At 43.9% G+C, this 22,538-nt stretch overlaps 1 protein-coding gene across 1 annotated transcript in view; it reads right to left on the bottom strand.

Moving 5' to 3' along the window:
• The window catches only part of uggt2 (UDP-glucose glycoprotein glucosyltransferase 2), a 52,339-nt gene that overhangs the window by 11,209 nt on the left and 18,592 nt on the right, over positions 1–22,538 (bottom strand). Inside the window, exons 21-31 of the mRNA XM_084179624.1 lie at positions 21,800–21,894; positions 18,979–19,188; positions 11,233–11,364; positions 10,172–10,302; positions 9,463–9,558; positions 8,671–8,773; positions 7,278–7,357; positions 5,743–5,932; positions 5,465–5,623; positions 5,145–5,230; positions 2,843–2,927 (exon numbers count right to left, since the gene is read on the bottom strand). Of these exons, the coding sequence (XP_084035750.1) occupies positions 2,843–2,927; positions 5,145–5,230; positions 5,465–5,623; positions 5,743–5,932; positions 7,278–7,357; positions 8,671–8,773; positions 9,463–9,558; positions 10,172–10,302; positions 11,233–11,364; positions 18,979–19,188; positions 21,800–21,894 (1,367 nt within the window). The remainder of the gene's footprint in view (positions 1–2,842; positions 2,928–5,144; positions 5,231–5,464; positions 5,624–5,742; positions 5,933–7,277; positions 7,358–8,670; positions 8,774–9,462; positions 9,559–10,171; positions 10,303–11,232; positions 11,365–18,978; positions 19,189–21,799; positions 21,895–22,538) is intronic.

Raw genomic sequence — 22,538 nt, 5'->3', positions numbered from 1 at the left:
ATAGATTGTAACTTCCATCAATGTAATTGTCTGCATCACTTCCAATCCCCCATGTTTATATATATATATATATATACAGTGGGGAGAACAAGTATTTGATACACTGCCGATTTTGCAGGTTTTCCTACTTACAAAGCATGTAGAGGTCTGTAATTTTTATCATGGGTACACTTCAACTGTGAGAGACAGAATCTAAAACAAAAATCCAGAAAATCACATTGTATGATTTTTAAGTAATTAATTTGCATTTTATTGCATGACATAAGTATTTGATCACCTACCAACCAGTAAGAATTCCGGCTCTCACAGACCTGTTCGTTTTTCTTTAAGAAGCCCTCCTGTTATCCACTCATTACCTGTATTAACTGCACCTGTTTGAACTCGTTACCTGTATAAAAGACACCTGTCCACACACTCAATCAAACAGACTCCAACCTCTCCACAATGGCCAAGACCAGAGCGCTGTGTAAGGACATCAGGGTTAAAATTGTAGACCTGCACAAGGCTGGGATGGGCTACAGGACAATAGGCAAGCAGCTTGGTGAGAAGGCAACAACTGTTGGCGCAATTATTAGAAAATGGAAGAAGTTCAAGATGACGGTCAATCACCCTCGGTCTGGGACTCCATGCAAGATCTCACCTCGTGGGGCATCAATAATCATGAGGAAAGTGAGGGATCAGCCCAGAACTACACGGCAGGACCTGGTCAATGACCTGAAGAGAGCTGGGACCACAGTCTCAAAGAAAACCATTAGTAACACACTACGCCGTCATGGATTAAAATCCTGCAGCACACGCAAGGTCCCCCTGCTCAAGCCAGCGCATGTCCAGGCCCGTCTGAAGTTTGCCAATGACCATCTGGATGATCCAGAGGAGGAATGGGAGAAGGTCATGTGGTCTGATGAGACAAAAATAGAGCTTTTTGGTCTAAACTCCACTCGCCGTGTTTGGAGGAAGAAGAAGGATGAGTACAACCCCAAAAACACCATCCCAACCGTGAAGCATGGAGGTGGAAAAATCATTCTTTGGGGATGCTTTTCTGCAAAGGGGACAGGACGACTGCACCGTATTGAGGGGAGGATGGAAAGGGCCATGTATTGCGAGATCTTGGCCAACAACCTCCTTCCCTCAGTAAGAGCATTGAAGATTGGTCGTGGCTGGGTCTTCCAGCATGACAACGACCCAAAACACACTGCCTTGGCAACTAAGGAGTGGCTCTGTAAGAAGCATCTCAAGGTCCTGGAGTGGCCTAGCCAGTCTCCAGACCTGAACCCAATAGAAAATCTTTGGAGGGAGCTGAAAGTCCGTATTGCCCAGCGACAGCCCCGAAACCTGAAGGATTTGGAGAAGGTCTGTATGGAGGAGTGGGCCAAAATCCCTGCTGCAGTGTGTGCAAACCTGGTCAAGACCTACAGGAAACGTATGATCTCTGTAATTGCAAACAAAGGTTTCTGTACCAAATATTAAGTTCTGCTTTTCTGATGTATCAAATACTTATGTCATGCAATAAAATGCAAATTAATTACTTAAAAATCATACAATGTGATTTTCTGGATTTTTGTTTTAGATTCCGTCTCTCACAGTTGAAGTGTACCTATGATAAAAATTACAGACCTCTACATGCTTTGTAAGTAGGAAAACCTGCAAAATCGGCAGTGTATCAAATACTTGTTCTCCCCACTGTATATATACATACACACACACATATATACACACATACATATATATATATATACATATACACATACACACATACATACATACATACATACATATCCTTAAAATATATATATATTCCCCTTTATTACTTTCCAACCCCGCCACCCTTTCCCCACTTGGAGTAAACTAGTGAACAACAACGCCTAGGCCTCTACTTCCAGCCCATACCCACTATCTACATTTTATGGACACAGTCAATTTTACAATAATTACATTTTGTTTGTTCTTTCTCCTGAACTTCTTCTACTCTCAACCTCTCCGATCATTTTCATGATGTCCATCCGGTTTGCTTCTATATGCCATATCTTTCTAACTGTGCTCCTTCACAAAAGCTCCCAACCTACAACCCATACACTTATTATGGACACAGCGTGCCTACATTATTAGTTATCTTGTTATTGTTTGTTGTTAGTTGTTATTAGTCCCATCCTTCAATTCCATTCAACACCTCCCATCTATCTTTTAACACCATCCATATAGGATTTATATTTGCCATATATATTTCAACTGTACTGTGATGTCTTACAAAAGTTCTGAACCTTTCTATTCTCATTGTTTCTACAGATTGTGAATTGAAAATAAACATTTTTGCTAATAGTATTATTATGTTATTGATCGATTGACTATGACTTTTCAGATCACCCAGTAGTGCTATCTGCAGGGTTAGCTCCAGGTAAATATTGCAATCCTTTAGCCATTCCTGGACCTGTGTCCAAAAACAAGCTACAAATGAACAGTACCAAAACAAATGATCTAATGATTCTGTCTCTTCGCAGCAAAATCTGCAGAGCTGGGAAGATTGTATCCCCCATATAAATAACATTGGTAGCAAGAATTGTATATAATAATTTAAATTGAAGGATTCTAAGTTTTGAATCCGGTTTGTTTTGCGTATCAGTCCAACTGACTTGTTGGAAAGGTGGCATCCTATGACGGTGCCACGTTGAAAGTCTTCAGTAAGGCCATTCGACTGCCAATGTTTGTCTATGGAGATTGCATGGCGGTGTGCTTGATTTTATACACCTGTCAACAACAGGTGTGGCTGAAATAGCCAAATCCACTAATTTGAAGGGGTGTCCACATACTTTTGTACATATAGTGTATGTGGTTAGAGAATACATACCCTGACTTTGATGATCTTGCTATGGAAGCTGTTCAGCACAACTTTAACATCACCAGAATCAGCAGGAGAATCAGTCCCATCATGCCTGTAAGAGAGCCAACAATTAGGGGGAAATAGTTAGAACATGGACATAGTATTCTCTGAACAGCATCTCCCATTTGCCTCTTCCCTGTGAAAGTAACCAACTCTTCCACTTTACTTTCAGATCACCATGACCATTTAAGATGTATATAGCAATATATATTATATTATATAGCTATATAAAATTATATTTGAGTTTGTGGATAAATTTACATCTGCCAGATGCCTTTTATGACGTTTTTGCCCTGAAGACCATTCAAAAAGTCTAGAAAAGTTGAAAAAACTAAAAGGCTGCTTCCTGGAAAACGACGCGTCACTTGCATAGCGTATTCAGTTCAATATATTGTAGTATCCACATACACGTAGGCCACCAGCTAACATGTGTCATTAACTGTGAAGAAGCCCACAGCACGAGTGTCCCACTCCCAGCCAAACCCATCAATCCAGAGGGAGGGGAAAAAAACACAAGGACAACAACAAAGGTTATGCTCAGGAAGAAAACACACGGTGAGAGAAAAGCACTGGGGACCACCGACAAGGCATTCAGACAGACAACAGAATAATGCATGCAAACAGGCCTTTCTGGGAACTCCGCCAAGGTCTTGCTCTGATCATATTAATCCCCCCTGCTCGTCATTCAGCATCCCTTTTATTCCATTTGATCTGTCGTTACTTTCCAACCGTGCTTTCTGTTTTATCTATTGACACATTCTTTATGAGGAAACCCCTGTAGTTTCAATTGTGTGGCCACTGGACTTAGGCTGTAATTGTTTTAAGATGACCCAGTGCTCTATTCTTAACCCTTGTCCAGTGGAGAGTGTGTCTCTGTGGAGTAAGTAACATTAGACACCCAAGGTCCGAGGGTTAGAACACCACTGAACAACCTACAGCCAGAGATGAGCAATAGGCTATCATGGCTCAGCAAACCATCATGACTTCAGTGCTTACTAAAGGCAGAGAATTAACCGTATCACTATGATAAATGTCCGCCCTCATTGGGCACAAAGTGCATTTTCCCCCGTTGGAAAGTGCTGTTTGGTTTGGACTGGTCCACTGTCGCCTCTGCCTCAGCCGAGGCCATTAGGGGCTGTGGTGGGAAAAGCACAAGAGATCAATTTGTATCCGGGGAGAGCTGGGCGTCTCATTCATCGCTGTCAGGGGCAGTACGCTACAGGAGAGAGCACGGCGTTGGGACATGCAGTGAACAGACACTCCCACTCTGCTCCGATCGGCCCCCCTAACCAGAGCAGAGAGCCATTAACAGCAAGAATAATGGCGCTGCCAAGGTGAAAAATGACAACACCTTTTAGCTTAACCTGGAGGAGTGGGGAATAACTATTGTTGTCTGATATGATTGTGGTGGAATCCAGGGCTGGAGGTGTCCTAAACCTTTCCTGTGTGGAGATGAATGGGCGGGTAATAGCTGGGAGACCCAATGTACTGTATGGATCCATGGACGGAATCACGGAATTGTCCATTCATATTCTCTAGGATTTCCATGCACAGTACTGCAAGTGGTGTCATGAGTGATATATTTATGACGGTTTTAATAAGATTAATTTGTTCATTAGTTTTATGTGTTTTTAAAAGATCGGATAGATAAATGCATGGAATTTCAAAAAGGCTTGACCAAGCCGCAACCCTAGAGAGGAATGTCTAAAATCGACTACAGTTAATGTACATCATGGGATATAAAAAAAAACATCAACGTGCCCTGTATAAGCAGCAATCCACACCCACGCCCTTCCTAGCAGCCAGGAAGATATTGTGCTGCTGATTTTCCTGGGTTTAGAGCAGGTGACCGGCTGAATCATCCCTCCACTCGGTCTTCCCTCTAATAGCATCCCTCCCTCCATCCCTCCTCCCACCAGTCTCTGTCTCCGAGGCCATACACACACAGCACAACTCCCTGCACTCATCAAAACCTTGAGCTGCAACAAAGTCAGCAGCTCCCTGCGTTACCATAGTGATGTGCTTGATACCTCCAGCGAGCGGTTACTGAGGTAAAAAAACAGATGTTGTACAGATGGAGACAGTTAATTACCAGCAGGTTCTGCATGCGTTCACACATATTACTAACTTATATCTGGAATGCAGTGAAATCATATCATGATATGATGAGAGAAAACTGATGGCAGACTGGGAGATTCAAAGGAAAATTAATGCTCAATCATTAGGAAAATCAACTAAAATATTGACTCTGTAGACTGACTATACTCACGCTAGAATTTGATAGATATCCTCCGACCTCCCCTCCCGTAGCTTCAAGATCCAGGCTCCAGGATTGGCTTTCAACTGGAAGTATCCCTATTGACAACATCGGTTAAGATAACATCAAAGAATTATCTGAGATCCATTTATTTATATATTTTCATTCCTTGAGTCCATTATCAGAAGCATAGCTGTACACAGTTCTGCAAACTGTCTCCATATGAGCACCAAACCCTCCATAACAATGCCATTCAAATTCCTATTTGAGCCATAATGAAACTTGGAGCCAAGATGGCGCCCATTCAACTACTACATTTGAGTGGTTCTCACCAGGTTGGCCATGACGATGGTATCCTGCATGAGGGGGTCCTGGCTCATGCCCAGGGTGAACTGCAGGCCGCGGGGGGGCTGGCCCGTAGACAGGTCAAAGCAGTGGCCCTCCAGCAGCAGGTGCTCCAGCTCGTACTCTGCAGTCACTACACCTTTCATCTGAACAGAGGTTAAAAGGTCAGAGGGGAAATGAAGAATACCATCTGGGGGAGGGTTAAGGAGGAGAATCACGTCTCTTCCCTTGGTTTGGTCTGATACCCATTAGCCTAGCTCAGTACCTCCTGTAGGTGGATGTTGTCCAGATCATAGGGGCTCCTGACTGCCTCCACCATCCAGCTCTCTGGGGTGATCATGTTCAGGGTGAGGAGGGGCGACTCAGGGAGTTCCAAGAAGTGAGCCATTGGTCCTGCAGACACTGTTTCATTGGCCAGGAAAGACACATCCGACTCCAACACAAAACGGTAGAAGCTAAAGAGAGAAGAGTTCAGTGAGGAGTGACAGAAGTCGATAGGTTCTCACCTAAAACTGTGAATGTTAACAATTATCAAGATTAGGTCATTTGAGACAGATGCATCGCAACTGAGTAGCTTCTGTTAGCTATAGACATACACGTTGTATATTATTTAACTTTCTCGGGAAGGGAGTCGTTCTATTGTGAGCGCTGAGGATACAGTGTCTTAAAGGGAGGTATCTGAAACCGTATCGGCCAATAATAGGAACGTATGCCCCAGATATAGAGTATATTCTACTTCTATGGTATTAGTCAGCCAGAGTTTCCACATAGGTTATTGTCTGCTAATCTTTATGCTAATTGCTTTTTCTTCAATCTGCCCTCTGACACAGTGAAGTCGTAATGAGTAAAGATAAAGCGGCAGACGATCAATATTACTAACACCTTCTCTCTGTATTTAAAACTGACAACCGATCCCAGAGGCTAAAGGATCCTCACATTTCCTCCCGAGAAGATTTTTCAAAAGTTAATTTCAGTCGCAGCAGCTTGTCTTGCTGCTGGGGAGAGTTAGAGAGAGGAGCGCTTTGACTCCAGGGTGGAAGAGAGCGAGAGCTGGTGCATATAAAGTTAGGAGGAGAGGGGACAGAGGATTAAATTACTGAGCCATAACCAAGTCTCCAGAGGAAACTCTCTTTCTCTCGCTCTATCTTTATTGGATTGGTCCAAATTTGGAAGAGTGAACCAATTCTAGACAGAGAGAAAAGTCAGAAAGAGCTGAAGACGGCAGCCAACTGAACTGATATCCTCCTCGCCATCCCCCTCAAGCCATGAAAGTCTTGGAAGACATTACAATGTGCTCACAATGGCAGCGGATGAGATGCACCTGTGCTCGCCAGTAGCAAAGTATCCCAAATAGTGAGCAATAGAGTTAGCAGCCCTCAGTCACTGCTGGGGTGCGGTAGTTGGAAGGAGTCTTGTGCTCTAAACTGGCTTATTATTCATTTTCCCATATTCTCCTAAACCCACAAATTAAGTTAACATTTACACACTGATACCATCAAATATCATTAATGTTAAGAAAGAAACTCCACTCAATTGCACCTATGCGATCAAGAGATTGAGTCTACCTTAAAACCTCCACACCTCTATGCACTACCATATATGTTCTAAACTATTTGTCTTGAGAAGCAGGGGAGGCCCAGAGCAATAAGGTGGTGTTATTAAACAGATAGCATCTGTGGGGTAGTCTCAGAGAGGTCCTGGGTGGTCACACACACACACACACACACACACACACACACACACACACACACTACAGTACTTGGGCAGGAAGTTTAATTAGGAGCAGAGGAGGAGGCTTACCTCTTGAGGGGCATATCGGACAGCTTGGCCCGGCAGTTCATAAACACCTGCAGTTTCACATTGACCACTTGACTGAGCACCTGCAAGAGGGGAGTGGGAGGCAGAACCCAGTTAGCGTACACAGCAAAATAAACCACTCAGCAGACGGGGTAAACCTACACGCTCCAAGTTCTACAGACAAGCTCAAAGTCTGCTGTCCATCTTTACTCAGCTACTGTATCCCGCTGTGAAAATCTGTTTGAACTGGCTAACACAAGACATAGTTTCTCCTTAATAAACACAGTGATTAGTGCTCAGGTTGACAGGAAGATTCAAACAGAGGTGAGGGCATAAGAACAGCGTGTCCGACTGTGTACAGCTGGTTCTCTCCCGTGTGTCCCAGCCGTGCCTGGCTGCCTGCAGCTGATTGAGTGGCAGGGTGATCACCGCCGCATCCCAGCACACTGCAACATACTCTCCTGGCCAACGCGACACACTCCACATCACACCAGAAGTGGCTGGCTGCTCAGGAAGTGATAGCAAGGTGACTCATAGAATTCACCTCAGTCATATAACAGGCAGGCAGGCAGCTAATGTACAGAGTGCAGCCAGTGGGTTTGTGTCAGTGAATCATCATCATCAGACTGAATAAGCAGGCAGCTCCAAATAGCACTGTCCTTTCCTTTTCCCTGAGGAACTCAGAGCTGTACATTTCACACTGTGCAGCAAAAATAACTGGCAAATATCTGTCAAGTTGGGTAATTAGCATGGAATAGCCCTTGCAGAGCAATAGAGTTATTTACATTTTAGTCATTTAGCAGACGCTCTTATCCAGAGCGACTTACAGTTAGTGAATACATATTTTTTTTATACTGGCCCCCCGTGGGAATCGAACCCACAACCCTGGCGTTGCAAACGCCATGCTCTATCAACTGAGCTACATCCCTGCCGGCCATTCCCTCCCCTACCCTGGACGACGCTGGGCCAATTGTGCGCCGCCCATGAGTCTCCCGGTCGCGGCCGGCTGCGACAGAGCCTGGATTCGAACCAGGATCTCTAGTGGCACAGTTAGCACTGCGATGCAGTGCCTTAGACCACTGCGCCACTCAGGAGTTATCTCTGAATCTATTTACAAACATGTCCATTTAGGGAAAGTCACATTTAATGAATGATGAAATTGTAAAGAAGCATTGAAAATGTACCTTTCAGCCTATATAAAAGAGAGAATGAAAATAATGAAAAGTAATAACATCAGTTATGGGTTTGAAAACATTCAGCCTGCACTTTCACACTTGCCCTTGTCGGAGCTTGTCAATATCTCTGCAGCCTTCCTGCAAATGAAACCGAATGTTGAATGTCCTTGACGTAGTCACAATGAAATAGAGGTGATAGAGAAAAGGGAAGCGCTGCTTACAATCAACAGCGGTGACATCTTCTGGGCGTCCCGGGTCACGGGGTCCACGATGGCCACCACGTCGTAGAACACCTGGTCTTCCCGAGGGGCGAGATGGAGCACGCTAGGGAGGAGGAAGAAAAGGTAGTGTCAACACTCAGCAACACGTTGGCAACGTGGCTCTACTTCCACAACACTCAGCAACACGTTGGCAACGTGGCTCTACTTCCACAACACTCAGCAACACGTTGGCAACGTGGCTCTACTTCCACAACACTCAGCAACACGTTGGCAACGTGGCTCTACTTCCACAACACTCAGCAACACGTTGGCAACGTGGCTCTACTTCCACAACACTCAGCAACACGTTGGCAACGTGGTTCTACTTCCACAACACTCAGCAACACGTTGGCAACGTGGCTCTACTTCCACAACACTCAGCAACACGTTGGCAACGTGGCTCTACTTCCACAACACTCAGCAACACGTTGGCAACGTGGCTCTACTTCCACAACACTCAGCAACACGTTGGCAACATGGCTCTACTTCCACAACACTCAGCAACACGTTGGCAACATGGCTCTACTTCCACAACACTCAGCAACACGTTGGCAACGTGGCTCTACTTCCACAACACTCAGCAACACGTTGGCAACATGGCTCTACTTCCACAACACTCCCTCTCCCTATTAGTACCGTTTCCAAATGATACAACTAGCAATTCCCCGACCCATTACAACAAAAGGAAAGCCCGGTGAAACTAAAAGTGCAGTAGTGGGAGACATAGTGGTGAGTGAGAGTGCTATCCTTCACCTGTGCTTGTCTTTGACAAAGCGGACATCTTTCCTGCCCTCTCCTTTAGGGGCGGCGGCGAGGAGGGCGTCCACTTTCATGACTAGATCGCTGGCTCTGGGGGGCAGAGGAGTACAAGGGTTATTCCATCACTTATTGATGACGCTTGTTAAGGTAGTCAGAGAGAGAAGTCAGAGAGAGAAGCCAGAGTATGCGTCCCAAATGGCACCCTTTTCCCTTTATAGTGCACTCCTTTTGACAAGGGCCCATAGGGGGAATAGGGTGCACTATGTGGGAATAGGGTGCCATTTGGAACACAGCCAGAGACATCTGTCCTCGGCTCAGAGTTGTGACTTCAATCTGTTTCAGGGGGGGACATTTTGAATGAATAATATGGCTCAAGACAGATCCTGCAATCTTTAAAAACGGACATTTCTCCACATAGAAATACACAAGACTATTTCCAAAAACAGTAGTCTTTTTTATAGTTTAGAAAATAAACGTAATGTGAGGCTCTAGGGGTTATGAGAAGTGATTTGGAAAATGATCTGAGTATTTTCACTTGATAACATCTTATGATTTTCATCATAGGATATGAGAAATGATTTTCACTTGACTTTCATCATAAAATGATGATTTGTGCATCAGCGTCCATCGCAGAAGGTGAAGCACAGGGCACTGCTACAGACAGTGAGTCCAAACAGAGAGAGAGAGATGTTAACAAACATACTGCTTTCCCTTCATTCCCATCTGCTTGATTCTAGCTTTGACTTTCTCGGCTGTGGTGCTCAGCGTAATCTTCTCTAACAAATGGAAATCCTCTACGTTGAATTCCTCCTCGTCTTCAAATGGCCCCAGGATCTAGCATGGAGAGAAGAGAATACAATCATGGTCAGACCTTACATTCAATGTTTTCAGAGAGTGGAAACGTGATGTGCCACACAGAGCAAACAACCCTCAAAAATAAAATCCCTTAACAATTTTCACTAATAGAATGCATTCCTCAACAATGTCAAAGTTCAACAATGTGCTCTGATGTACCTGTTTCTAGACATTGAATGTTGGACTTTTGTACAGAGCATCCACCTAAAATAAAGTACTAATCTAAAGGGAGATGGGTGTTTCATCTCTTCCCCCCATATGGTCATTGTGTTCCAGGGCTGCTGCCTCTCCATTTTCCCTTTCTATTTTAAGAGGAGAGAAAGCATCCCCTACTCTGCTGGACGGACTGCAGAGGAATGTAAAATGATATTAATTGTTACTGCCATCTCAGGGTCTGGCCCCTTCATCCTTTGCTGTCAGCACTGCTGCTGCTGCCGAGACATCAGTCATCAGCTCTGCTCTATGATAACACACACACACACAGACGCACACACACGGACAAGCGCACACACAAACACACACTCTCACACGCTGCAGCCCTCTGTGCCACCTGTGACCTCTGGGAAACAGACGTCATGCTGACTGGACAGTCCAGAGGAGCTATGTGAAACACCAGAGAGAATAATACTCACCTCCTACAGCAGCTTACTGTGGAATAACCCGCTCATCTCATCTCCCCCTGACAACACTGACAGCGCTTACTTTACCGAAAGGTCAATGTGCTCTACTACCTCTCCCGATTGACAGTAATCCATGGTTCATATAATTATTTGTTATGATGTTTAGTATCATTCGGTAAGTAATGCTGAGATAATACATTTCCTGGTGTGTTAATGTCATTGCAGTGGACAGTGGACTGTATCACTATAACACTGGTAAAACAGGGACTGTAGAGTCCTGTCCACTCACCCTGCCGTTGCTGACCACGGCCCTTTGTCCAGTGTGCAGCCTCAGGACATCTCTGCAGAACAGCTGCTGACTGCGGATGAAATCCACCTCCATGGTGTTGAACTTCTTCTCAAAGGCATCCGCGTCCATGCCCTGCAGTGGAGAAAAAGAAACACAGTCGTACTGTACATGTCTGAAGAACGGGTGATATATGATTGGAAAGGCCTCCTGAAGGACATCGCTCCCATTGCAGTCCACTCAAAACAAAGTCTGAATCGCATTGATGTAAAGTAGGATGCATGCCGGGCTAGAAATCACTTTGTTATTGACAAATCGTTGAAGTCCTGCATCAGGGGCAATCACTGCTCCGCTATTAAACATACATATTTCAAAGTCAGAGCCAGCTGAGCTAATAGCAATGCACATGCTGGGAGAAAAAAAAATCAGAAGAGAGATTAATCAATTTGTAATTAATCTAACACAAATTTAATTAAACATTGGCCATTTTGTCCATAACAAATCAGCCACCAGAGAGAGTGTTCAGTTTGCAGAGTCAGGTTATTAGTTTCTCAAACAATTTTTTCACCCCCAAGGAGAACAGGTGAAATACCAATAATGTCAGCCCCAACTATGTCAGCAAGTCTGTCTGGCAGCCAGTAATAACATCATATCCCCAGCTCTCTGGATCCCAAACCCCAACCCACAGAGCTCCACACACAGAGCCACTGCTGATATTTCCATCACTATCCCTCCTTCCCCTCCTCCTTCCTCCCTCCTTTAACGAGGGCAGTAATTGAAGGCCAGGCTGCTGTGGCAACTCTCCCAGCCTCTCTGTGTTAAGGCCACTGGCTGAACACTCACTAGACTCACCAGGATTTACTGTTGTCACTGGTGAGAGTTAAAATGGGGGGGGGGGGGGGGGGGGGGGATTTCCTGTCAGTTGATTGGCTGATCGATCCCCGAGAAGAAGGTTTGCTATGAGTCTGCCAGTGTGAATGAATCCTATACTGTAATAGTGTGGAGACAGACTGAGTGCAGGAAGAACACCTGTGGTTGTAGAGATGGCTTAGAGGAGAGTAGAGGAGGGGAGCCATGGTCAGGCTTGATCAGGCATATGGCTGTACCACACAGCCACGAAGACCAGGCAGCAGCTCAGCCACCACGGTCTCTCTGGGGATGGGGTATCCAAAGAACACTGGTAGTTAAGTATTCAGCACGTGGACCTTGTGCTCACTCCTCACGCTCTGACTGATCAAGTGTAACTGACAGTGAGTAGGTCTATGCATCCTTTGTATGGAAGCTGTCAGGCATGCTCAATATTTATACTACCACGTTATATTCAGGGTGTGGCGAAATGAGAAGAGGTGCTCATCCGTCACCAGTCCTGTGGCACAGGGTTTCACAAAGAGAACAGTGGAGACGAGTCTCCAGTCATTCGGCAGTAGCTAATAATTCAAGGGCTCCATGTCAAATCTATGAACCAACTACAGTGCCTTCAAAAAGTATTCATACCCCTTGATTTATTTCACGTTTTGTTGTTACAGCCTGAATTCAAAATGGATTAAATAGCTTCTTACCCATCAACACACAATACCCCATAATGACAAAGCTAAAACAAACATGTTTTTAGAAATGTTTGCTAATTTATTGAAAATGAAATATCTCATTTACATACAGCACCAGTCAAAAGTCTGGACACCCCTACTCATTCCAGAGTTTTTCTTTATTTTTACTATTTTCTACATTGTAAAATAATAGTGAAGACATCAAAACTATTAAATAACACATATGGAATCATGTAGTCACCCAAAAAGTGTTAAACAAATCAAAATATATTTTATATTTGAGATTCTTCAAAGTAGCCAGCCTTTGCCTTGATGACAGCTTTGCACACTCTTGGCATTCTCTCAACCATCTTCATGAGGTAGTCACCTGGAATGCATTTCAATTAACAGGTGTGCTTTGTTAAAAGTTAATTTGTGGAATTTATTTCCTTCTTAATGCTTTTGAGTTGTTGTGACAAAGTAGGGGTGGTATACAGAAGATAGTAAAAGACCAAGTCCATACAGTGGATTGCGAAAGTATTCATCCCCCTTGGCATTTTTCCTATTTTGTTGCCTTACAACCTGGAATTAAAATTGATTTTTGGGGGGGTTTGTATCATTTGATTTACACAACATGCCCACCACTTTGAAGCTGCTAAATATGTTTTATTGTGAAACAAACAAGAAATACGACGAAAACTTGAGCGTGCATAACTATTCACCCCCCCAAAGTCAATACTTTGTAGAGCCACCTTTTGCAGCAATTACAGCTGCAAGTCTCTTGGGGTATGTCTCTATAAGCTTGGCACATCTAGTCACTGGGATTTTTGCCCATTCTTCAAGGCAAAACTGCTCCAGCTCCTTCAAGTTGGATGGGTTCCGCTGGTGTACAGCAATCTTTAAGTCATACCGCAGATTCTCAATTTGAGGTCGTGGCTTTGACTAGGCCATTCCAAGACATTTAAATGTTTTCCCTTAAACCACTCGAGTGTTGCTTTAGCAGTATGCTTAGGGTCATTGTCCTGCTGGAAGGTGAACCTCCTTTCCTTGTCTCAAATCTCTGGAAGACAAACAGGTTTCCCTCAAGAATTTCCCTGTATATAGCGCCATCCATCATTCCTTCAATTCTGACCAGTTTCCCAGTCCCTGCCGATGAAAAACATCCCCACAGCATGATACTGCCACCACCATGCTTCACTGTAGGGATGGTGTTCTCTGGGTGATGAGAGGTGTTGGGTTTGCGCCAGACATAGCGTTTTCCTTGATGGCCAAAAAGTTCAATTTTAGTCTCATCTGACCAGAGTACCTTCTTCCATATGTTTGGGGAGTCTCCCACATGCCTTTTGGTGAACACCAAATGTGTTTGCTTATTTCTTTCTTTAAGCAATGGCTTTTTTCTGGCCACTCTTCTGTAAAGCCCAGCTCTGTGGAGTGTATGGCTTAAAGGGGTCCTACGGACAGATACTCCAATCTCCGCTGTGGAGCTCCTTCAGGGTTATCTTTGGTCTCTTTGTTGCCTCTCTGATTAATGCCCTCCTTGCCTGGTCTGTGAGTTTTGGTGGGCAGCCCTCTCTTGGCAGGTTTGTTGTGGTGCCATATTCTTTCCATTTTTTTATAATGTATTTAATGGTGCTCCGTGGGATGTTCAAAGTCTTAGATATTATTTTATAACCCAACCCTGATCTGTACTTCTCCACAACTTTGTCCCTGACCTGTTTGGAGAGTTCCTTGGTCTTCATGGTGCCGCTTGCTTGGTGGTGCCCCTTGCTTAGGGATGTTGCAGACTCTGGGGCCTTTCAGAACAGGTGTATATATACTGAGATCATGTGACAGATCACGTGACACTTAGATTGCACACAGGTGGACTTTATTTAACTAATTATGTGACTTCTGAAGGTAATTGGTTGCACCAGATCTTATTTAGGGGCTTTATAGCAAAGGGGGTGAATCCATATGCACGCACCACTATTCCGTTATTTATTTTTTAGAATTCTTTGAAACAAGTTATTTTTTTCATTTCACTTCACCAATTTGGACTATTTTGTGTATGTCCATTACATGAAATCCAAATAAAAATCTATTTAAATTACAGGTTGTAATGCAACAAAATAGGAAAAACGCTAAGAGGGATGAATACTTTTGCAAGGCACTGTATTATGGCAAGAACAGCTCAAATAAGCAAAGAGAAACGACAGTCCATCATTACTTTAAGACACGAAGGTCAGTCAACCTGGAAAACGTCAAGAACGTTGAAAGTTTCTTCAAGTGCAGTCGCAAAAACCATCAAGCGCTATGATGAAACTGGCTCTCATGAGGACTGCCACAGGAAAGGAAGACCCAGGCTTACCTCTGCTGCAGAGGATAAGTTCACTAGAGTTACCAGCCTCAGAAATTGCAGCCCAAATAAATGCTTCACAGAGTTCAAGTCACAGACAAATCTCAACATCAACTGTTCAGAGGAGACTGCGTGAATCAGGCCTTCGTGGTCGAATTGCTGCAAAGAAACCACTACTAAAGGACACCAATAATAAGAAGAGACTTGCTTGGGCCAAGCAACACGAGCAATGGACATTAGACCGGTGGAAATCTGTCCTTTGGTCTGATGAGTCCAAATTTGATATTTCTGGTTCCAATCGTCGGGTCTTTGTGAGACGCCGAGTAGGTGAACGGATGATCACTGTATGTGTGGTTCCCACCATGAAGCATGGAGGAGGTGGTGTGATGGTGTGGGGGTGCTTTGCTGATGACACGGTTGGTGATTTATTTAAAATTCAAAGCACACTTAACCAGCATGGCTACCACAGCATTCTGCAGAGATACGCCATCTCATCTGGTTTGCGCTTAGTGGGACTATAATTTGTTTTTCAACAGGACAATGACCCAAGACACACCTCCAGGCTGTGTAAGGGCTATTTGACCAAGAAGGAGAGTGATGGAGTGCTGCATCAGATGACCTGGCCTCCACAATCCCCCGACCTCAACCCAAATGAGATGGTTTGGGATGAGTTGCACCGCAGAGTGAAGGAAAAGCAGCCAACAAGTGCTCAGCATATGTGGGAACTCCTTCAAGAATGTTGGAAAAGCATTCCAGGTGAAGCTGGTTGAGAGAATGCCAAGAGTGTGCAAAGCTGTCATCAAGGCAAAGGGTGGCTATTTGAAGAATCTCAAATATAAAATATATTTTTATTTGTTTAAGACTTTTTTGGTTACTACATGATTCCATATGTGTTCTTTCATAGTTTTGATGTCTTCACTATTATTCTACAATGTAGAAAATAGTGAAAAAACCTTAAATGAGTAGGTGTGTCCAAACTTTTGACTGGTACTGTAAGTATTCACACCCCTGAGTCAATACATGTTACAATCACCTTTTGCAGTGATTACAGTCTTTACGGGTAAGTCTCTAAGAGCTTTGCACACCAGAATTGTACAATATTTGCACATTATTATTTAAAATATTCTTCAAGCTCTGTTGTTGGTTGATGATCATTGCTAGACAGCCCTTTTCAACTCTTGCCATAGATTTTCAAGCCGATTTTAGTCAAAACTGTAACTCCCTAGTCCTTTCCGATGACAAGCATACCCATAACATGATGCAGCCACCACCATGCTTGAAAATATGTAGAGTGTTACTCTGTGATGTGTTGTGCTGGATTTGCCACAAACATAACGCTTTGTATTCAGGACATAAAGTTCATTTCTCTGCTAATTTCTTTGCTGTTTTACTTTAGTGCCTTATTGCAAACAGGATGCATGTTTTGTAATATCTTTATTCAGTACAGGCTTCCTTCTTTTCACTCTGTCAATTAGGATAGTATTGTGGAGTAACTACAATGTTGTTGATCCGTCCTCAGTTTTCTCCTATCACAGCCATTAAACTCTAACTGTTTTAAAGTCACCATTGGCCTCATGGTGCAATCCCTGAGCGGTTTCCTTCCTCTCCGGCAACTGAGTGAGAAAGTATGCCTGTATCTTTTTAGTGACTGGGTGTATTGATACACTATCCAAAGTGTAATTAATAACTTCACCATTCTCAAAGGGATAATCAATGTTTGCTTTTTTATCAACCAATAGGTGCCCTTCTTTGCGAGGCATTGGAAAACCTCCCTGGTCTTTGTGGTTGAATCACTGCTCTGATGAGGTAGTCATTCAAAAATCACGTTAAACACTATTATTGCACACAGAGTGAGTCCATGCAATTTATTATGTGACTCGTTAAGCAAATGTTTACTCCTGAACGTATTTAGGCTTGCCATAACACAGGGGTTGACTCATGACATTTCAGCTTTTCATTTGTCATTAATTTGTAAAAATGTCTAAAAAGATAATTCCACTTTGACATTATGGGGTATTGTGTGTAGGCCAGTGACACAAAATCTCAATTTAATCCATTTTAAATTCAGGCTCTAACACAACAAAAATGTGGAAAAAGTAAAGGGGTGTGGATAGTTTCTGAAGGCACTGTACTCTCTATGTGAGGGGGGAAAGGCACCACTCTCGCTCTTCAAGTTAAGTAAGAGTCTACTGACACACCCGTGTGTCAATCTCAAATCAAATCTTATTTGTCACATGCGCAGAATACAACAGGTGTAGACCTTACCGTGAAATGCTTACTTACAAGCCCTTAACCAACAATGCAGTTCAATAAATAGATTCAAGAAAATATTTACTAAATAAACTAAAGTTAAAAATAAAATAAAAAGTAACACAATAAAATAACAATAACGAGGCTATATACAGGGGGTACCGGTACCGAGTCAATGTGCGGGGGTACAGGTTAGTCGAGGTAATTTGTACATGTAGGTAGGGGTAAAGTGACTATGCATAGATAATAAATGTAAATAGTCTGGGTGGCCATTTCATTAATTGTTCAGGAGTCTTATGGCTTGGGGGGTAGAATCTGTTAAGGAGCCTTTTGGACATAGACTTGGTGCTCCGGTAGCGCTTGCCGAGCGGTAGCAGAGAACAGTCTATAACTTGGGTGACTGGAGTCTTTGACAATTTTTTGTGCCCACCTAGTATATAGGTCCTGGATGGCAGGAAGCTTGGCCCCAGTGATGTACTGTGCCGTACGGTTGGATGCCGAGCAGTTGCTATACCAGGCGGTGATGCAACCAGTCAGGATGCTCGCGATGGTGCAGCTGTATAACTTTTTGAGGATCTGGTGACCCATGCCAAATCTTTTCAGTCTTCTGAGGGGGAAAAGGTGTTGTCGTGCCCTCTTCACGACTGTCTTGGTGTGTTTGGACCATGATAGTTTGTTGGTAATGTGGACACCAAGGAACTTTAAACTCTCGACCCGCTCCACTACAGCCCCGTCGATGTTAATGGGGGCCTGTTCGGCCCTCCTTTTCCTGTAGTTCGATCAGCTCCTTTGTCTTGCTCACATTGAGGGAGAGGTTGTTGTCCTGGCACCACACTGCCAGGTCTTTGACCTCCTCCCTATAGGCTGTCTCATCATTGTCGGTGATCAGGCCTACCACTGTTGTGTCATCAGCAAACTTAAATGACGGTGTTGGAGTCGTGCTTGGTAAGATGTAAAAACAAAACAAAAAAACATGAAAATCTGTCCGTTTAAGCTAGAGATATCTGTTTTCTTTCATGGGCTGCGTCTCAATCCACCGCATCCGCCTATGTCGGCCTTCCGTATCTATGGTGGAAGGTGGTCGAGCTACAGCGGTGTTTGTCAGACCACGAGACATCCCGAAAATCGGTCTTATCAAGAAAGTGCCTGTAGCGTCTAAACGGTTTGGCCTACAAATTAATATGACCACACTGTGGCCACGATGGTATTCTCCGTTTTGCTCTATGACCCCCACAAGGGACTAGTCTGAAGATAACCTGGTACCGGTTTTAAAAAAAATAATGGAAGTATGGAGGTAGTTTTGTGCCATCAAAAATAAGGGGTTAAATATGTGTCCAAAATAACATTTCCTGATCTTTCTTATATCTCCTAGATATAGGACAGACACTTTAAAGCATTATTCCTTATGATTTATTTTTTACTGTCTGTTTTGCCATTTATGAATGTGTTATTCATTGTGTTCCTATGGGCTAAAGTAGTAAAGGCCAAATTGTATATTTTATCAAATAATATTTTCTTGTATATACCTACAGGGGTCCTAAAATTCAAAAGCAAATTGCTAAATAATCCATGGTATGGCCATCTTAAAACAATTACATATGTTATCTTAGTAGACCCCCCCCCCCCCCCCCAGTTTACCTTCACCAGTAAGTTCTTCATCTTGGTTCCTTGTTGGAGGAGCTGGACAGTTTCCTCTTTAAGGATTTTCTGCACAAACTCCACTGCGGCCTTATTCTTCTGGGTGAGCAGGGCGGCCCACACTGCCCTGTTGAGCACAGTGCTGTCCTCGCTGGGCGCACCACCGCTGGGATTATCAATCACCCCCACACGCACACCACCACTGGCCCTCTGCACACACACACACACACACACACACACACACACACACACACACACACACACAAGGGAGGTTAGAGAGCACTTAGCCTAGCACTGATTTATTACACACTCCTATTTACAGAGTGGAGGTGTCAAGAAAGGAGTGAAGAATGTTAATTGAATTAATATAACCTTCAAGGTGTATTCTCTTCTTTTGTAAAGACAACACACAATAGCAGCTTGTTTAAGTGCTGTAATGTTCATCCTTCCCTCGTTGTCTGCACCATGAGAACTTTCACATCTGCACATAGCATTATGTCAAGCTTAATGGCCCAGTGGAGTCAAAAACGTGATTTTCCTGTGTTTTATATACACTCGTCGGACAGTTTATTAGGTACACCCATCTAGTACCGGTCGGATCCCCCTTTGTCTTCAGAACTGCCTGAATTCTCCGGGGCATGGATTCTACAAGGTTTTGGAAACGTCCCACAGGGATGTTGGTCCATGCTGACGCTACGGCATCACGCAGTTGCTGCAGATTGGAGGCGGTACATACATGCTGCCAACAGCCAGTTCATCTCATCCCAAAGATGCTCTATTGGGTTTGGTTAGCAACAATGTTCAGATACGCTGTGGCGTTCAATCGTTGCTCAATTGGTATCAAGGGACCTAACGTGTGCCAGGAAAACATTCCCCACACCATTACACCACCATCACCAGTCTGTACCGTTGATACCAGGCAGGATGGGGCCATGGACTCATGCTGCTTACGCCAAATCCTGACTCTGCCATCAGCATGACGCAACCAGGATTCGTTGGACCAGGCGATGTTTTTCCACTCCTCAGTTGTCCAGTGTTGGTGATCGCGTGCCCACTGGAGCTGCTTCTTCTTGTTTTTAGCTGATAGGAGTGGAACCCGGTGTGTGGTCGTCTGTTGCAATAGCCCATCCGTGACAAGGATCGACGAGTTGTGTGTTCCGAGATGCCGTTCTGCACACCACAGCTGTACTGCGCCACTATTATGTCTGTCTGTGGTCCGCCTGTTAGCTTGCACGATTCTTGCCATTCTTCTTCGACCTCTCTCATCCACGAGCTGTTTTCGCCCACAGGACTGCTGCTGACTGGATGTTTTTTGTTTGTTGCACCATTCTCAGTAAACCCTAGACACTGTCATGCGTGAAAAGCCCAGGAGGGCGGCCATTTCTGAGATACTGGATCTCGCGCCCCTAGTACAGACGATCATACCACATTCAATCTAACAGTAATTGAATGCCTCGACGCCTGTCTGACTGCTTTATATAGCAAGCCATGGCCACGTGTCTCACTGTCTGTTGGAGCGATACATTTTCGTGAACGGGGTGTTGTATCTAATAAACTGGCCGGTGAGTGTATATTTCCACACTATGAGGTTGGAATAATACTGTGAAATTGTGAAAATTATGATAGTTCCCTTTTAGTGTAAGAGCTGTTTGAAAATACTTTCAGCCTGTTTTGGTGGGATGGAGTTTTCCATGGTGACATCATCATGCGGTAAATTAGTTAATAGACCAATAAGAGAGTGCCAAACCTCTCTGCCAATAACAGCTAATTTTCAGTTTTCCCCTTCCCACTCAGACCACTCCCAGACAGTCCTAGCAAAATCCTTGCTTGAGAAATTGCCCTTTGCTAAGAAGCTATGTTTCTTTTTGACCATTTTAATTGAAGAAAAAAATCACAGTAAGGTACCTTTAACTTTGCCTATACAAAACATTTTGAGGATGTCCTTGAAATTACTGCAGACAGGAGATTTATTGTGAGAATAGGTGAGATTTCACTAACTTTATAACATTCTTGTCTCTTGTTGACAAGGTATTGTCTGTCTCAGTAGAGAGCTCATAATAACTATACCTTCTTAAAAATAAGCCTCAATAGCTTGCAGTGGTCAGACCTTCATGACTCTACTAATAGTCTTTCTCTTCTTATCTGCAGTAAAGTGAGGTATAACCCTGGCTGTATTTTATATCAACCATGGAATATTTATGTGGGTGTTTATCAGAGAATAACAACTGCAGCCTTTGTTTTCATTTCAGGCCAAGGTAAAATGGTGTCCCACGTGAGTTTTAAAATTTTAATTCCAACAAAGATTCTCCATGGCAGCTGGATAGTAATTAAAGTCTAGGGGTATACCTACCTTGCTTGACTACATTAAAAGCTAAATTAGCATTGGTGTGGCGCAGGCCACTGCAGTGTACTTAATTAGGATTCCTAAATCACATTGACGTGACTGATCGGCAGTACTGAGCAAAAAGTCAGATGTTTATTTTTGTAATTTAGAAATGATCATTAATACATAGCTTAATTCATAGCTCCAAACTTTGCCAGTGAAAATTATGTCATTTGTGCCTTGTGTGGATAAGGGAAAGGAGAAGATCTGCAGTAGAGCAGGGTTTCTCAAACTCGGTCCTCGGGCCCTCCCTGGGTACACGTTTTGGTTTTTGCCCTAGCACAACCCAGCTGATTCAAATAACCAACTCATCATCAAGCTTAATTATTTGAATCAGCTGTGTAGTGCTAGGGCAAAAAACACAATGTGCACCCAGGGAGGGCCCCCCATGTCAGAGTTTGGGAAACCCTGCAGTAGCGTACAGCAGCAGAATCTCACCAAGTGTTTCAGTGCGTTCAGCAGCAGTCTTCTCCCTGAGGCCTTTTCAAAATCCCCAACGATCCACACAGTCACTCCATTAATCCCATCCTCGTCTGGAAATAAACATCAATTACTGTACAACGCAACATTTCAAATAGGGTGACATTTCTGAAAGCAGAAAAACTGCCATTGTCAAAAAGCACTGAATCATTTCAAATGCTCAAATACACAGTGACTCAGCCAGTCTTGACATCAAATATAAAGCAGATATTAAAGTATTTCTGACAATTTTTTCAGTTAAAAAGAGGGATCTCAATCTTAAAGCTCCAGCATGCTTATAAGGGAATATTGCTAATCCCTTAAAAAGGGTCTTGACACAGACCACCTACTGACAGTGGAGACGGGCAGTGAGAAGGGAATTAAATCTGGCTCAAGTTATATGATCCAGAGAGAAGAGAGAGAGAGTGAGAGAGAGGCACAGTCCTTGAGAAAAGCACACTAAATCAGAAGGAGATTGTGCAACCTGTCAGGGTTTACTGCTTCATTCCCCCCTGTCACCTTCCTCAGCCTCTCAGCTTCCCTGGGCAGCTCCAGCCCCACCCTGACTCTGAGCAGGGCTCCCCAGGCAGGATGCAGCAGAGTTGGGGCTGAGGCCGGACCAATGGACCACTGGCCTGATGCCAAACTATTAACCAGGGCGCAGTGCAATTACCTCAGACCAAGCACAGACGGCTCCCCTAACGGGCAATTTTACACA

The sequence above is a fragment of the Coregonus lavaretus genome (assembly GCF_964263955.1).
Source record: "Coregonus lavaretus genome assembly, chromosome: 16".
Classification (NCBI taxonomy): Eukaryota; Metazoa; Chordata; class Actinopteri; order Salmoniformes; family Salmonidae; genus Coregonus; species Coregonus lavaretus.
Note: the sequence above shows the minus strand (reverse complement) of the source record. Positions and strands in the feature narration are given on the sequence as shown.